This window comes from Pochonia chlamydosporia, chromosome 1 (genome assembly GCF_001653235.2).
Source record: "Pochonia chlamydosporia 170 chromosome 1, whole genome shotgun sequence".
In the NCBI taxonomy this organism is placed as follows: domain Eukaryota; kingdom Fungi; phylum Ascomycota; class Sordariomycetes; order Hypocreales; family Clavicipitaceae; genus Pochonia; species Pochonia chlamydosporia.
Window position 1 is genome coordinate 2,492,355 of NC_035790.1, and position 17,873 is coordinate 2,510,227.

The window sequence follows — 17,873 nt, forward strand, 5'->3', positions numbered from 1 at the left end:
CGGTGACCGCGAAACCCCCGGTCCGTCAAAACATTGGGGAAGCATTGCAACTACTTCTTTTCTTCTTGGCCCCGCGGTTAAACAAAAACTCAACAACCGGCAAAACATTTTCTTCTTTTTTCTCTTTCAAAGCAGTCTACTGTTGAGAGCGATGAAAACGACAAAGCGAAAGGAGGGGTGATACACTACCCCGTTTAGGGAACGAAACGGCGCACATGGCTTGATGTTCATGTACTATCTAGTGTGTGTGATGTAGGACTATTACAGAGTCGCGACACGGAGACATTGGTAACACATGGATGGAAATGACAACCAGGATGAGACATCGGATTTGACAATTGCGGCGGGACAGACACAAATTTGCTAGGCAAATGGCGTTGACGAGTTGCTTATTTTTGTTTTTCTTCATGTGAGCGCAACGACGATTTATTGAAATGAAACTTGGCGACAGGCGCCTTTTATGCCCTGATTGCATGACGTTCGTTTATATATTGTATTAGCTGCCGTCCAGGACAACTAGGAATAGTTTGTCTTGAGATTTGAACTTTACCTTATTAAGTAGTCAGATTGAACGAATATCCTGCACTCTCGCACCATGTTCAACGCATGTGACACGTCACGCATAAGCGGGACAGAATCGCTCGTGTAAAATGCAGTCCATGGTATCATTAACATTTGATGAAATATACAAGGGTAGCCCATCTTTTATCCGTACAAAACAAAAGCACCAACTGCGCCAAGCCACATCTATGAGGGGAGAACATGTCCGACTAGCTCATTTCCCGTTGCTACAAGCCGACGAAATGCTGTATTTGATCAAAATGAAAAGAAGTTTGGGTCTGGCAACCCCTGGAACATGTCACTAAATAGCGGATCATTAAGTACCATCTTTGCTCCGCCGCCATACATCTCCCCTGATTGATCCAACGGCACGCCAAGGCTCTCAAAGTCAAAGTTTGCGGGCAGGCCTATCGTCATGTCCATATCAACAGGTTGCTGAGGCTGGTTCATCCACGGTTGCGTAAAGGCGGATGGGTCGCGTGCCTGAGGCGGCGTATTGGTATCTGTGTAGTATGTATTCGGAGGAGGCGCCTGGCCGCCGGAGATGGAGTTGTAAAAGGGTCGGGGGGTGTTGGACTCGCGGCCCATGGCGACTTCGGAGAGGACTTGGAGGGGAGTATTGGCTGAGCGGTCTGGTGGTTGGGGATGGGACTGGGGTTGTTGTTGTTGTTGTTGTTGTTGCTGCTGCATGGAGGGTGTTCCTGCGTCGGGTGTGTTTGACGAGGAGCCTCCGGTGGTGGTGGATGGATTTTGGGCATCCTGTTTGGCGTCCACCTTGCCGTGCTTTAGGAACCAGGTGCGTAGCATGACTAGGACGAGGAGGAACTTGGATGCAGGTCGGCATTTGTCGTCGGCTGCGGTGGCACTGAATTTCTCGAGTAGCGCTTCGAGATAGTATGCTACACGCATGTTGTCCTTGTTGATGACTTTTCCGAGTTCTGATGACGGGCTTGATGCGGAAAAGTACATCTTCATGAGAATGACGACGGCGTAGGCGACCCGCACAAAGGTGAAGACTGGTAGGCATCGGATGGCGAAGACGTCCATGGAGAGAAAGGTTTGGAAGATGTTGTCGATGGCGGAGAGGCAGGCTGACAGAGCGTTGATGTGTGCCGCACTCAGAGGTTCGCTGCTCACCATGCCGTCTTGGAGGATATCAGTACTGAAAGGGGGGCGGACTGCATCCGTGGTATTATCGGAGTGGAGGGCCAGTTCGTGCATGTAGAGATTCAAAATGCTGAAGCCCATTTTGAGAGTCGCTTGATGATGGGTGTCAGTTTTGTGCCATATTTCACTGAACTGGGTGGGGGAGCAAATAACTCACGTTGCATCATCTCCGTTGGCACTGCCGCAATATACTTGTCCAAGTCTCTCTCGAGTCCTCTGAGTGTGTACTGTGTCCTCGCATCCATGATATTGACAGCAGTGTCAGGATCATCCATGGACAATTGAACTCCAATGTCTTCGGCCATGCGGTGCGTCCAAACCAAATGGCAGAAGTACTTGTCTGTTGGGTAAGCATCCGCTGATGTTCTCAGCAACTCGAGGCTCTCCGTCATGAACGGCGACCACCGAATGAGATTTGGTCGATGCAGAGACATTGCCGTGTTGGCAGCGAGGAAGTGGCACGTCAGCCAGGTTCGTCTACACTCTAGGCTAGTCGGATCAGGCTGGGGATGTCGTCTGAACGGATGCTCTCGCCAGCTGAAACCCGGCATACCACGCTTGGGAGCCGATTTCTTTCCCAAGCCAATATCAAGGGCCATAACGGCTGACATGTGGACGAGCTGGTAGAATTTCAGCTCCTCAAAGTGCTCTGGCGGCCAGTACCAAATAACCGCAACATGGAGGGCTTGTATAAGCTCCAGGTTCTTCTCACCCACGATGACAATCTTCTCGGCAAAGAGCTCCATCAGCTCTCGCTGCAGGACGCGCTGGAGTCCATGTGTTTCCGACGAAGCAGCCGCCATGACGGCAAGGAACAAATAGGGCTTCGACCTGCGCAGCTCCATGATAGACATGCCCGGAGGAAACACCACAGAAGGTAAATGCCTCAACATGTGCTCCTTGTACCGCTGAAACAACTCGGCAGCCCTCTCCATGCTGACAAGTCCTCGGTCGATAATGTCGGTTCTGTTCCCCCTCCCAGTTGTCGGCCATTGTGATGCGCCCGTCGCAGGAGACCCTTCGCCGGAGCCATCGCGATACTCGGTGGCTTTCCTCTTATGACCAGCAGCAATATCTGGTGGATCAAACACAGACGGCCGATATGTCCTCGGAGTTTGAGTCTGTTGCACAGGACTGGCGACGATTCCCTGACCCGCACCAGCCTCGGAACCAGCCCAAGTCCTAGCAGGATCATTATTGATCCAAAGTCCAGACATACCCTCAGAAGCTTGTCTCTGCGGCGCCGTAGATGATGCTGAAATCCCCGAGACAGAATGGCCACTCGGCCCAACACCAGTCGAGCCGCTTCCCATCCCCGGCACTGCCGCCCGAGCTTGTAGGCTTGCCGTCAACGCATCAATCTTCTTCTCGAGCTCCGAAACCCTGCTATCCGTCTTCTTTTGCCTCTTCCTCGTCGGCATCGTCACAACGCAATTCCTCCCCGCCTTCTTACATCTCTTGCACGGCGCATTTTCATCGTCCGGATCGGGCTCGCATCGCACCTTGAGCCCACGACACGCTTCGCAGGCTCTCGACTTTTTCGCATCGACACCAGCCGCACCCGCAGCACCTTCTTCGTCGTGGTCCGGTCCATCCTTATGCTGCTGCTGTTGCTGAGGCTGGCCCGGTGTGCCTAGTCCAGTTGACGGGCTGTCGGAGGTGTCAGTCCCGTGGCGGGGAGCAGAACGATGATGCGACTGTGCTGTCGCCTCGAGTTGGCTCGATGGTGATGGCGTTGAGGAATTCAAACGGGCGCCAGCGCCAGAGCCAAAAGGTGAGCCCCGCCCGCCATGGTCTGATTGTAAGCGAGGATCCAAGTCCATGTAGAACGGCGGGCGCCTTTTCAAAGTTTCATATGTGTTGGCCCTTGTGTCGCTGTTGAAATTGAGCTTGTTTGTTCGGTCGGAGGTTTAGACCAGCGAAGAACGGCGATTGTTGTCGCCGATGCACCGACAAGTGGATAAAAGGATGACAGAGGAAAGAACAAGACCAGAATGGTGGAGGAAGGAGACACAGGCAGTGACGGCAGTTACGGAAGGACTGCGCCAAGACAGCCACTTCGCTATTTCCTGCCGAGAGTGGGGGTTCCTGCGAGAGTCAAGTCAGATGGCAGGCAGTTCAATTCAGTACTCCATACGGAGTAGACACTCTGTAGATAGCATCAGCTTCGAATATATGAATATGTTTTCTTCGGCGTCATGTAGAGCAACTTTCCATTCCTTGCAAAGTTCGAACTGCGCATATGACTATTTCTAGCCAAGTTGCTACACTAGGTATAGTGCACGACTGAAAGGCGCAAGACATATTGCAAGCCATGAAAGTGCCGCACATCCGCGAGAATCCGACGAAACTTGTCACCTCTCAAGCTCATGATGGCAAGTGTGTTTCTCATCAAGATTTCCCATCAAGATTTTACAAACAGAAAGCGAAAAGACAATGGATTCATACGTTAGATGAAATAGATAATATGTGTATTTCTCAGAGTACGCAACGTTAAAATGGTATCATTCTCATTCAATCGCAATATCCATTAACCCAATCCCGCTCATCATATCAAGCTGCAGAAATCACATCATCTGCCAAGCCCAAAATATTCACCTATGTAGATGATACATGAAGAAGAGTTCCTTGTAAGAATCAACTGCAAACCTGCGCTCACCGCGCCATAAACAAAGATCTGGAATCTTTAGCTGTATAAAAACATCAAATGTCTTTGCGCTCCCAGCGTCTCGGTTGATCGAAAATAAAAACACCACAGCGAAACGCCAACAAAGAACCTGCCCGGTATATATTACATGTGTGTCTATGCCAGGGTCTCGACTCATTCAATCGACCCCTCGACCCAGCTCATACTGTGACACTGGCCAGTGTCACTCTGTCAGAAAAGGGGGCCCGGCCACCGATCATCATGGCGTTTTTGCCAATGAATAATGATATAATAATGAAGTATTAAGTCGTCTTGCGTCTAGTCCTCGATTATTGCGCCCCAACGACAAACTCTCTCTGTGTCTGGTGATGAATGAATTCTTGCCGGTTTAAGGAGGGTATAAAATGATAAAAAGAGCATGCATGTGGTGGTATCATGGCGTCCTTTCCTCCCACGCATGTGAATCATGTGAATAATATATAAAACAAAACCATTATCGTGTAGGTACTTCTTCCAAGAAGCATCCAAGTTAGATCTGAGCTTCCTCACGAAGTCGACTCCTTGAGCCTTGCTGCTGTAAACCCACAACTCCTCCCATATAAATTGAGCTCTCCCGTCTCTTTGCATTTGAAGCCCGTTGCTGTTCGACTACACCGTAGTCTTCGCCTGGTGACTGGTATGTCGGTCGGTCATAGCCAGGTGCCACTCTGTGCACCGGATGATACCCGTGGCCGTCGAAACCGTTCGGCATGGAGTAGCCGCTCTCATATGCTGGTCGCGAAGCGCCGCCATGCAACCCCAGGGGAGGCGTGGGGGTACTTCGAGCGCCCTGGATATTGGCCATCAGAGGTGGTGTTGGTGTTGACCTGGAATGGTCCCTCCTGGCCTCCATTCGCGGCTGGCGATGCGGCGAGGCGCTCCCGCCAGATGAAGTCGAGGGTCGCGGCGGTGGTGGCTCAACGAATCGTTGAAGTGGCGCGTCTGGTTGTCCTTGTACTTCTGAGCTCTCTGTGCTTGGAGACGGCAGTTCATACTCTTCTGGGGCAATTCCAAAAATGCCCTCGTAGTTTTGCAGGAACATGGCGAAAACCTGCGCGGGAATGTTGAGCGTGGGCGAGAACACAATGCCCACATTACGGACATTCATCTTATTCTTGTCCGAGTTGTTTATAATTCTGATCAAAAAGGCAATCAGGTACTTCAGCAGAGTTGCGTTCGCTCGAGGTAGCCTTTGCGTCAGCTCATTCAATCGTGCCACCTTTTCATGCCGATCTAGAACCTCGGTCGTCTGCATGAAGTCGAGGTGAAGGTCTCTCGTGAGAATGGTGGTTGGAAGCTCTCGCAGATAGCCCTTCAGCAGAGATGCCACGGCATGGATGTCATGGTACACCTCATCAGCTACAAGATTGACATCACTCTCCACATTGAATCGCTCGCGCAGCTGCTTGATGACCACGCTTGATCCACTAAGTCGGAAGATTCCTTCTTCATAAATGGCATCGTGATGATCAAGATACTGTATACATCGATAGACAACCGACGGGAGTGGTACGTCGACGTCAACTGGGGGGTTGTAACGAACCGCTTCCGCCAGCGGCGCTCCGAATACCTGGCGAGTAGGTCCTTGCTGACCGTAAGATGCAGGTACCGCTGAACCCGAACCAGCATCGCTGCCTCCGAATAAGGAGTCCTGCCCATCAGAAGAGGTTCGGGTCTTGGGGCCGAATCCGAAAAAGCTTCGCTTTCGCTGCTTCTTTTCGTCGTGCGTCGGGGCGCTAAGACCACCTATCCGGTTACCCCAGGCCGCCGAATCGGAGATTAGCTGTGGATCTTTAGGTGCAGATATCGTTTTGTTGGCTTGAGAGCTCATGGTCTCGCTGGCAAAGTTTTGTGAGCCTTGCTGTTCGGAGAGGGCAGTGGTTCCTTTTTGGGGCGCGTCTCCGGCATGTGTTGAGTCGTACCTAACGCCAATCAGGGTGTCGGAATCTCCATGTTGGTGATGAGACTTGCCGCTGCCCGGGGGGTTCTTCTTTGATCTGCCACCGCTGGGGTGATCAGGTCCAGAAACCTGTTGGTCGTGCGCCGGCTTTGTGCCTTGTGGTGGCCGGGAATCGTCAGGATCCTGGTAGTCTATCCACTGCAAAAGAACGTCGACCCAAACATCTCGCTCCTTGTCGCTCTCCGCACACAATATGTGCTTCACATATGCACTGGAGTCCCTCTTTTTGGGCTCCATGATCAGGAAAGCATGTCTGAATTGATTATCAAGCTCCTCCCCAGTGGTTGGTCGTGCCGGCGACTGGTTTTCGTTGCTTTGTGTGTGAGACTGTTTGCCTATTTGCGCATTCCGAAGCCTAATGGTGCCGAGATGAGCCCCTCCGGGTGTCTCGTAGTACTTGAACTCTGGTTCCGGTCCTTCCAGGACAAAGAACCTGACTTTCCAGCCACCAAAGTTCTTGCCCTTCTTTGTCAGATAGCCACTACGAAGCGGTCGGCCGTCAGCGCCAATCTTGAGCCCGCTGTTCTCAGGAGTTGGACGGAACGACGATCCAGTTTCATCAGCATTTGGCGGCAGCGTGTGTGTCGAGAGATACTTGCACAGTTCTATGGCTGTAGCGATGTCAAAAGGGGTGTCGAGAACCTCGGCCATGTATTCTTCCAAAGCCTCTCGTCGGGAATCCAGCTTTGCAGGTGAATGGCCAGTAAAAAGTGTGCGGTCGGGGGTTTTGGCAGCGCAGTCTGGACACTGCTTCAGCCTCGAGTCCAACTTGCTCAATGAAGCAATATCTTTCTCAACTCGCCAAAGCTCGCCATCATCAGCCCGAGATATAATTGCAAGCGTAAAGACGGGGTCTTCTTCCAATTGCGTCAAGGACAGAAGACTAGCTCTTGATGGTTTCATGCGCGAAGATGCCACCTTCACCTTGATAGATGGCAACGCGTTGGGGGGTAGCAAAAGATTCGGATATTCGTCTGTAACAAGACCTCGATATATCTTTGTACGCTCCGTGGGTGATGATTGGCTCCCGTCACCACTATACTTGGCCACGTTCAGTAGTGCAACAGACGAGGAACTCGCGGAGCCTGGTGGCGGAGGAGACATTAACGGTGTGTTTGGAGGCAGCACAATTGGTTGCCGTGGTGGACGAGGAGAGAGCGGAGCCGATGCACCAACAAGTCTTGCAGACAGAGGCGCAGAAGCTGAGTGCTGAATGTTACCAAGTGGTCGGGGAGTCGCCGGCAAACCGGGACTTAACAGCGGTGCCGGTATCTCGGTCTTCTTCACTGGAAGCAGCAGCGCATTTATGGACGCAGATTGTTCTGGTTCTTGGGCCTGAGATGAAGGGGTTGACGTCGGATAATGCGCTTTGGGTACTTTGGTTGGGCTTTGCGGGCCTGTTTGAGACGCACTTCGCTCTTGCGCCTGTCTGAAAGCAACGGCTTCGCGCTCCTTATCATCGTCCTCTCTCGTTTTTCGTCGCCCCCGCGTTTCGCCAACAATCTCGTCGACTTCGAGAATATCGTCATAGTCAGATTCAGTGTCGTCGTCCGCAGTCGCTGCCAGGTTCTGTCGGACTTGCTTCTTCAATTGAAGTGGTGCCGGAGGTGCTTTCCGAGGAGGCGAAGGGAACTGGCTGAGACCTTTGTCTGTCTGTGGCGATGGTTCGCCTGCTGCCACAGATGGAGCAGCTGTTGGAATCTTTGGTGGTGGAACCTTGGGTGGTTCACTGGGGAAGCTTCTGGACGGAGGCAGCGAAACGTTATACGGGATCTCTCTCAATTGTTGCTCGCCCTTGTCTTTCCAAGCGACATCGGCAGCCTTGTCTTCCGCCTCGTGGTCAAACTTGCCCAGTGCATGCTCCTGTGCTTTTGGCATGGCATGCTTGGGGTCCAACATTTCGCGAACTGGATTCGGTGAAACATGAGGTTTATCAGCCGGTGGTGTAATCGGATACGGTGCCATGGAAGGAATGTCGATAGGTGAGTCTTTCTGACTATCTGAGTCGAGCGAGGGAGAATCCGGTGGTCCGCTTGTCTGTACTCTGGGTTGAGGCCGCTGTTCGCGAGGCGAAATGGCACCACGTTCTACACGATCGCCAGACGACGATTCAACTTTGTGACCAGATGCCGCTTCCTTTACTGCCGGATTCGCCATTATTTCCTTCAGCTTCCGTCTGTACTTCTCCTTCTCCTTGAGTGCTGCTTCCAGGTCCTTGTTCAAGCCCAAGATCATGGCTCTCTGCTTGTCCACCAGTCTCCATAATTGAGTATTTTGTTGTGACTGCGAGTGCTTCTCTTTGAGTAGGTGCTGTATTACAGCTTCTGGGCTACCGGCCGTCTTGATGAGGCTTGCGATATCTGGCGAGCCGGGTGCATCTTGAGGTCCACTTTTGCTACCTGAGGAGCCTTGGCCTTGTTTCGATGAAATGGTGGAGATAGCCGTATCAATAGAGGAATTTCGGGGTAGCCCTTTCGTTCCTTCGGTAGAGTTGGCGGCCATCGTCGCAGCCATGACCGGTTTGCCAGCCTTTGAGGGCCGTGGGGCAGGCGTCGATCTCACGGTGTCGGAGACGCTTCGGTTGTCATTCGGATGGTTTGGAAAGTTGAGCCTGCGGGGCATTAGGGGTCAGTAAAAGAGGGAAGAAAGCAGACAAAATCTGAGTATCATGAGGGGGGGGAATATAAGAGCCAAACGGCACGAGCGACGGCATTCGCGCAATTTATGCCAGGGTGGTATAGGATCGGAGAGCACAGACCTTGGGATTTCGTCGTCTGGGCTAGATGGACTGGACGAGTCGCTATAAAACGTCGTCTGCCCAACAGGTGCCCTAGATATCGTCTTCTCAGCCAACTTGCCGCCAATAGGCTGAAATCCTTGCCGTGTCGCAGAAACAGCGGGCTCTGGAGGACTCGTGCTTGACGGAGAGGTCGCCACGTTGCTGGATGTAGACAACGGGCTAGGTACGGGTGGTCGAGGTGATCTAGAAAGATGGCAGAAAAAAAATCGCCGTTAGCTATTTTATTTCCCTGGCTGGTTGTGACAAGTTTATCCGAAGGAAATAGAGTCCTTGGTACTGGTTGGACAAAAGACTAAGCAGACGAATAGACAACTCATGCGCCGGAAGACTTTGCAAGGCCAAAAAAATGATAAAAAATGCCAACATAAAGAAACAGGCAAAGCATGTAGAGTTGAAACCTTGCCGGGGCTGCAGGTACAAAGGAGTTGATGCCAATTCTTTTAAGGGTGATACCTGTGAGAGGCATTGCGTGTAGGAAGACGATTGGAACAACCCCCAAGTTCCTGAATGAAGCGGAGAGTATCTTGTCGTATATTTTGAAATGTGATTTTTTTGCGAGACATAACAACCATGCTGCGACCAGCGGCGACTCGGGACGAAGAGAAGACAACGGCACAAGGGGGGAATGACTCCAGACGATCGATTGTTCCAGACATGACTCTGGCAGAGCGAACTCACTCACCTTTGACCTGGATGTGGAAGTGAACCAAGAGAGGACAAAGACGGCACGTTGATCAGGCGACCGGTGGTTGGACTCGTGGAATTGTCGTCGACGGAAGATTGTGAATGTGATGGAGGAGACGATGGGAGTTGAGAGGCATGAGAACGGCGCGAGTCCCAGCGATGACGGGCTCCAACTTCAGCATCAATGTCTGGGTTCGAGAATGCGTCCGAAGATGAAGGCTGGCCACGCCGCGGCGCATGCTGCGACATGGTCCCGTTTATGCAGCACAGCACAGAATGTCTTGGTGCAGAGCGTGCAGCAATAGCGAGAGCCTCTCCGCAAATCTTGAGTGGAGAGGGCGTCTGAGCTCACGTTCTGGCAGGGCAGAACAACCTGACCAGACCTGACCAGACCTGACGAGAGGCTGACCTCAGCCGGGGGGGAGGGGAGAGGATGGGATGTCGAGGGCGTCAATGATGATCAAGCGGGTGTGTGGGTGTTTGGCCTGATAGTCTGACCTAGTCGTCCTCAATCGGAACCTGAAGACGCAAAAAATTGTGGCACACCAGACGGGACCAGACAGACTCTTGGGGGGGGCTTGCCTGGGCTTGGGGAGGCGTGCGAGGCGGCGACATTGACGAGGTTTCGAGACGCCAGCCTTGGTCCTGATCTGATCCACGTCGCAAGTACAGTTGAGCGTATGCACATACAGCCAGGCATGTAATTCCGGCGCGGTGCGGTGCAGTGCGCTGTACAATGATACCAGACAATTTGTTACAGACCAGTTGACGTGTGGTGTGGTGCGAGTACCGACTATGGAGTACGGAGTATGGCTTGCCCATACATGACAATACCAAGTCGGCCAAGGCAAGCATTTCATCACGGACAAGGCAGGGATGGAAGGGGGGTTAGGGAATAGACGACCAAGACGACGTCGACTTGGTTGGAAGCCGGGGGCAGACTGCGCGGGCAAGTTGATCGTTCATTTCTGCCATGGGTCCGGCCTTGTCGGTCATGGGCTGGCTGGCCATGGATTGGTCATGAGCCCAAAACCAAACCAAACCAGACGATTCAAACAAGAGAATCAAAGGCAAAACGGGTCTGGTCTCTCTCGGGTCTGGTGGGTATTTGTGGATTCCAAAGACTCGCCTTGCACCAGCATCCTCTGACTGATGAATGATGAATGGTGGACACTTTGACCGGGCTGAACTTCTAAAGTTGGAGACGTTTGTCAGGATCCCCTGAATTGATGTTCATTCTTGACCACAGTTTTCTCCATGTTGCCTCTCGTTGTGTGGCGAGCCGAGCAAGCACAGGACATTTGTCCATAAGTATGAACTTTGTCCTCCGTCGACGACAAGGTTGAGACAACATTAGTTGTCAACGTCTTCTTTGCCTTTTGCTGGTTGCCTTTTTGTTCCGGTTATAGCCTCACCTCACCCTGAAAGAACACAGGAAGGAATTGCAGGCACACTGCATGGTTTCTATTTTCTTCTAGTTGCTCCATGTGTGACAGAAGTGACATGGTCTGCTGTTATCATATTTGATCACGCCCTGCGGAGTACGGACTATGTTCAGTAGGTAATAGAACTGTGCCACATCCGATTGGCATTTTAAGCAGCAAGGTTTTGTCATATATAGGTACTCCGTACTCCGTACACAGCGACGGAACGGACCATCGAGTCTGGCAACAAAAGAGGACGTTGCAACCAATTTTGACTCTGACGTACTTCCGTGCCACCATCCCATCAACCCGACTTCAGACCGCAATCGTGTCTTGCCGGCAACACAGAAACCAGAAACCAGCACCAAATCGTCCAAAAGCCCGGCGCCAAAACGTGATGTTCGGTGGGTCGCCCACGCTTTCAGATGGAGCTTGTTGGAATGGCTGTTGCTCCACTTGATCGAGGCTCTTCAATTTGACTCCATGTCGCCATACTCCATACTCCGTACACCGGACGTGTTCCATGTCGGCAGGGAGGCTGCTGGCAAAAATGGCCCGGTTTGGTGTCTGGCTCGGGAAGGGTCTCAACTAACCCTGGCGAATTCGATCCCCAAAAATAACATGGGAGAACAGCAAGAGTCGTGAATGTATTGTATTCGTTGTTATACTCCGTAGTCCGGTATGTGCTCGACTGTTCACCTCTCTCTCTGGTTCTTGCGTCACGCGCCCATCAGATTCGACTTGTCCCTGGCTGTCTATTGTCTTGGACTGTACTCTTGGGTCGTAATGTGAGATGGCCAGTAATTACCTACATATGTAGGTATTTGGCCATGTCAAGATTCACTCCGTACTCAGGTACTCCGTGCGAAATATGAGCATGCCAGGTGCGTTCCTGCCCCTTGTGGCTTGGCTCGGAGCACTTGCCGTCGGCCTATCACAAACAGCATCGCACCTGCTGGCTTCGCCAGATTCCTTTCTGAACAAGAAAGGGCGTGTACAGTAATTTCGCAACGACATAAAAAACAATGCCTCTTACTCCGTACAGAGAATCCAATATCATCAATCATCATCAACACGCAGCCTGCTGCAGCCGCCTAGCCATCCGTCTGGGTTTACCATTGCACTACTGCAGGCATTCATGTGCTCCCAGTCTGTGCGCAACACTATGACTGAGAGGCGGCACTGTCACCAGGTCGCCGCCCCCTCCTTCATGTTAAGCCCCCTGTCAAACATGTCTCCAAGGTCCCTGAATTACCCTCCTGGCCATCCAGGGCCGACAAAGCCGACCGGGGTCATGCTCCCAAAGGCTGCAGCTGGCCATAAAATTAAATTAGCAACGGCTAGGGGAGTCCCAGGCGAGGAAGCCGGAGCTTGGATAACAAGGGACAGGTGTGCACGGGGTCAAGCCAAGTTCGACTTGCAGGAGTCGTGGATCGCGGTTCTTATCCTCTCCAATCACAATGCAAAAACTCCCCATTGACTCGGCTTTGTTTTTGCCCTATTCAGAGACTTGGAAACCATGGGCCTTCCTGTTATGATGACGGCAATCTTGTCTGTGGGTTAGCTGTTTTTCTCAGAGGGGTTCGATCGGCGCTCATCAGCTCGTCGATACGCTTCCAGATATCCAATCAAAGGACGCATCTTCTCATTCTCAGCGAGGTGGTTCATAATACTATGGCCATCGTCCTAATGGCAAAGAGGAAACTCGGCTTTCTGGGAAATCGGGCCCCAGGAGGACGATGGCATCAATGGACTTTCGCACCGAGGCTTTGCTGCATCCGATATGAGCTGGTGGCGGTTGCACAAGTCAGGCACCGTGCTGAGCTTCTGCAGGTACCGCATCTTCGATGCTAGGCCTAGCCTCTCTTGGCCAGCCTAGAGACACTCAGCTGGTTGTTCCTTGGCCACCTGTCCAAAATGGATGGTACTCTCTGCATTATGCCGGAGATGAGAATGCCGGTCAGGCATCTCCTGTGACTGAAGCCCCAGCCGGCTGTCACTACCCAGCTGTCAAAACAGCGTGATGGCAACGACATGGGCACAACGGGACATTTATTCGAGGTCGCCAACCCGATCGCGCATTACTCCGTACAGAGTACCCTAACTTGCAGTTACGGCTGGATTTGCAAGTTAGCAGGTTGTATCCAACTTTGCCTTGCGATTAACGCGACCAGGGTGGTTCGAGAATCAATCGATTGACGCCCATTATTGGACAAACACCGCCAGAAGAAGCTACAGGTTGGTTTTCAGAGACAGACTACTTCAAGTTACACCATAACGCTGTGTGGGAGGAAGAAACAAAAATGTGCTACTCATAAGAGGACATGTCTCAACTGGACTGTGTCAATGGCAAATTAAATTCCTGAGATTGCCTTGGTTTTCAATCTGTAAGAAGTACGGAGCACGCAGCGACCCAAACATGCGCATACGCCACCTGGTAATTTTGTGTGGAAGGTTTTGGAGACTACAATTGCTGTCTCCTTGACACCAGCTCCAACTTGTCCTGCACATGCAGTGCAGAATTATGTATGTTCTGACAGATATATGACGCTGTGCAGTAGACCTTCATCTCCATGAAACAAGCCTACTCAACAAGGTGAGCTTTTACTTGATCGTATCGCACCCTGGGACAACTCGCTTGCTAACGAGACTCCCCCTCACATCATCCCAAGAGACAGGTAATCCTAATGTTCTATGTTCTCAACAAACTCCATACAAGAAAACAAAAGCTCCGTCTTCGCGCCAAGAAACATTGACAATGTCCAGCTGCGCTTTCCTGGTGCTCCAACATACACTCTAGCCGCCGCAGGACATACCCCAGCTCAAACAGTAATAGCTCATATACATGCAACTTATTTCAACGCTTGGGACGAAACGTGCTGTTTGGGGGAGTAACCCCTTTCATGTCGGTCTTTGTGACGCTACAGTGCAGTCTTGGGTCATTGTTCCTTTCTCCACCCGACAGAGTGCTACATTGGAGTCGCAGTAGGCAAATTGTGTCTCCTCCTAGCTAGGCCTCGCCTCCGGAGCACTATTTCAGCCGTACCAAAGACTGCTGGTTCCATTCCTACGGATAGATCCAATGAAAATCCTATCTATTAGCGCGCTTGCTGCGTGGATGTTGCGAGCCTTGTCCCCCCTCGCCAATCAAGCCAACTAACTGCTTCCCACCATTGCCGTATGTGGTGCAATAGCTCCGACGCCACGCTGGGTCTCTAGCATTCTCACCTCATTTTGTTTGGCGGTGTGACAAACACGACTGATATGTTGAAATCTAACAGGCTCCTATCTCAAGCAGCTTTTTTCATCGTTGATAATACGAACGCTACGCCAACAGGACATTGCCCCTGAGAAGTTGGCGAAGATACGTCATTGGCGTTTCTGCAACGCCATAAATGTACTATCCGGGTTCTGAACTCAACTAGGTTACCGTAGCTTGGCCGTGATTCGATGCTGTGAGGTTGAATATCCTCGGGCTGTCGATGACTATGGGGGTATCGCCTTGCATCCGAAAGTACCAGGGGTAATTTATGTCAAAAACCCCCAGTTGGTCCCTTGAGCTCAACCCGCCGTTTCGCAATATTGTTGTTCGAATCGCGTTGCATTGCAAACAATGCTAAATTGCTCTCAGAAACGGCAACTCCATTGCCTATGGATGTTTTCAACTCTTCGCCACATAGGGGAAAGATGGGATCATGAGACCCAGTGGTTGGGACTGTTGAGCGTTTCAGACCTCAAAATCTTACGATGTTGTCGTTTAGCCGGTCTGACATCAGCAAACGAAACTTGTGTGGCACAGGTCAGGCAGACTGACCAGTTGAGAGATGAGATTCTTTTCGTCTTTGGGATGAAAGCGATGAAAGTCCCCCAGATGTGCTCGTTTAAGCTTCAGTATTTGGCATGAACCAGGGCCTCAGCAGCCCGTCCTGTTCCCCCGCAATGAGGTTTAACCAGGACCCCAATATCATGGTGTTGCACCGCTGAAACGTCGCATCATCGGTTTTGATTTACAGAGTAAACTCGTGGCCAAAAGCAGTCTAGGACGTGTCCAGTATGCTAATAGTAGCAGAGTGGGCACCAATCTCGACTACAAATCATAAATCGGCAACCCCGTTGTTTCACGAATCGACATGATACTTTTGATCGAACGCCACCTGTATATCAGAGTCGCTAGCTTCGTTTGGAGATTCAAGAGCACGGTTCACTCAACCAGTGGCGAAATTTCAGCCATCAGTTGAAGTCCAGGTTGCTATAGGGTACGATGTCAAGTGACCAATTCTGCAACAACTGTCAGGAGCAGTGAATAGGAGCACGACAAATAATGCCATAATACGACACCAATGACCACTTCCCTGGTCATGGACCTCGTCTGCCAACACGTAAATACGTCTTGCGACGAAGAAGATTTGCGCCTCCAGCCAAATATTACTCTTTAAGCTGGTTTTCGCTTGGATAATGAAGCATATCATTCCACATCGTTGTGGGAGGGAGTGTGTCACCTGCGGTGGTCTCCATGAAAATGAGAGTGACCAACACTGCCAAGTGCTTTCTGGGCATACCATCAAGGCTCCGCGTATGTATTTTATACATTGAAATCTTTCAAATCGTGGGGGTGGATGCTCACTCCATATTCATTGAAAAACTCTTGGCATACAAAAAGGAGTACTCCGTTGGTTAGATTTACGCTGGACACGGTGGCCCCCCAGATTCCCGTCATCTGGTATGTCTTCAACGGGTGTGGCACCAAAGTTGCATCAACCACGCCAACTGGCTGTCACGACAAGGATTGTCCAGGGGGAGCAAACACCAGAATTTCGTAGCATGGACTCCTTCCGCATGTTTCCAAGATGGCTCCGGTCAATCAAGTTTGGTAATTTTGCTGACTTGGTCGGCGAGGCTTGACCAAATTAGCAACGCAAACGTCCTGCTTCAGAGCTATTTGTCTCGTTATCGTTGTTTTTGATAATATTGACGTCTTGACTTGGACACTGGATACTGCAGCTGACCATTGTTGTGCAAGAGCCCTTACCGACACGATCAGCATGTGTCGAATTTAGCTCGTGGGTTTGCTGGCTGAATTGGTGAGTTCACCGTGTTTCCCACCATATGAATCCTCCACAAAGAGGGTAGTGGTACTATGGTGTCTATGGTGTATGCAATTCACGCGAAGATCTTTCTTTCGATGATGGCTCTATGTTCTTGACCATCGACGATTATGAAAGATGACCGTAACCCTAGGCGCTAGATCTCCATGGCCAACCGCTGGTGATTCACACAATCGTTACCAAGGCACATCTCATTCGCCCATCACACTCCCATCCTCTTGGGCTCAAATCTATAGTACGAGTTTTATATCTGCAGTACAGAAGCATACAAAACAAACTGAATAAATTTTATGCTCTTCGAGAGCTCAACCGTGGACCAAAGGACCATGATATCCAGGGTCTACCCCTCGACGACCTCGACAATCTGGAAGCCGTGAGCTGCGAGTGGCCCGTCTGCCTAAGAAGTCCCCACCATTCTGCACCGAATCCTGATTTTGCCTTTTCAGTGCCGCATTCTGGGCTGAAGGAACAACGTCATACGACCATCAGGCTCAAAGCCAAGCATTTTTGTTGGCGGCCCGGCCGATGCTGTGCACGTACAATACGAATCGTGCCTGTTGTACAGTACCGTTGAGTATTCGGGGTGATAAGCCGTGGATAGCGCCCTCGCCCACATGATGCGATCTGGGCTGCTGCGCCATGCTCCTACTTGGTGCCTCGTGGTTTTCGGATTCCGTGCATATAATTTCTCGTGCTAGCCCATCTTGACAAGTTCTTTCATCGATCTGCATCTCACATCATCAAGAATTTTGAAAAGCGCCAACAGATTCACATTCCCTTGCAACTCCAGCATCCCCAGCCGTCGTCCGCCATCAAGATGGGTACGTCACCACCTGCCCCAGCAAAGCAACATCACCTTCAGAAGCTAACAAATCCGCCCAGGACGTGACTACGGCACCAAGAAGCGGCTTTACCTCTCCCGCCCAGCGCCAGACCTACTCACCACTCGCAGTCGCGTCACGCGATACATCCCACCGACTCCCCCACCAGTCGAAGAACCCATCCCCATCATTGAGGAGCCAGAACCATGTGAGCCAGAGCCGGCTCCATGTCCACTCCCTCTTCCCGAGCCAGAGCCTCAGATCGAAGTCATAGCCGTGGACGTCGAGCCGTCTGTTAAATCGTCCAAGTCTAGCCGCAGCCGCTCCAGGAGCCATAGTCACACCCGTGAGAAGGAGGTGTACATTGAGCGTGATCGCTTTATCCCTGTGCCGGTGCCGGTGCCTATGGAGCCCAAGTATGATACATATCGCTACGTTGACGCGCCGAGGAGATATGTCGAGCCTCCGAGAGAGAGGAAGATGATTGAAGACAATAGAGAGAGGACGACGCATATCCATGTTCATACTGAGGACAGGGAGACCAGTAGGGAACGGAGAGACTACCATGATAGAGACTATTATGATAGAGGGTACTATGAGAGGGAGTATTATCGGCGCTGAAGGATGCTTGGATGGGAGTTGATCGGATTGCTTTGGTCTTTCGG

General features: G+C 51.4%; 4 protein-coding genes across 4 annotated transcripts; 1 reads left to right on the top strand and 3 right to left on the bottom strand.

The window, feature by feature from the left end:
- Window positions 1-816: 816 nt before the first annotated feature.
- On the bottom strand, window positions 817-3,551 carry VFPPC_00626 (C6 transcription factor (War1); the record flags this gene model as incomplete). Its single annotated transcript, XM_018280609.1, has 2 exons — window positions 817-1,820; window positions 1,886-3,551. The coding sequence occupies 2 exons, from the start codon at window positions 3,549-3,551 to the stop codon at window positions 817-819; spliced, it is 2,670 nt and encodes an 889-aa protein (XP_018148813.1).
- A 1,353-nt stretch (window positions 3,552-4,904) lies between these two features.
- Window positions 4,905-10,107, bottom strand: VFPPC_00627 (RhoGAP domain-containing protein; the record flags this gene model as incomplete). Its single annotated transcript, XM_018280610.1, has 3 exons — window positions 4,905-8,985; window positions 9,133-9,357; window positions 9,857-10,107. 3 exons carry the CDS (start codon window positions 10,105-10,107, stop codon window positions 4,905-4,907), a joined length of 4,557 nt encoding a protein of 1,518 aa, XP_018148814.1.
- A 1,225-nt stretch (window positions 10,108-11,332) lies between these two features.
- Window positions 11,333-11,587, bottom strand: VFPPC_15188 (hypothetical protein; the record flags this gene model as incomplete). Its single annotated transcript, XM_018292941.1, has 1 exon — window positions 11,333-11,587. The coding sequence occupies one exon, from the start codon at window positions 11,585-11,587 to the stop codon at window positions 11,333-11,335; it is 255 nt and encodes an 84-aa protein (XP_018148815.1).
- A 5,617-nt stretch (window positions 11,588-17,204) lies between these two features.
- On the top strand, window positions 17,205-17,829 carry VFPPC_12838 (hypothetical protein; the record flags this gene model as incomplete). The annotated part of the gene is made up of 2 exons (XM_018290615.1): window positions 17,205-17,208; window positions 17,270-17,829. 2 exons carry the CDS (start codon window positions 17,205-17,207, stop codon window positions 17,827-17,829), a joined length of 564 nt encoding a protein of 187 aa, XP_018148817.1.
- Between the last annotated feature and the right edge of the window lie 44 nt (window positions 17,830-17,873).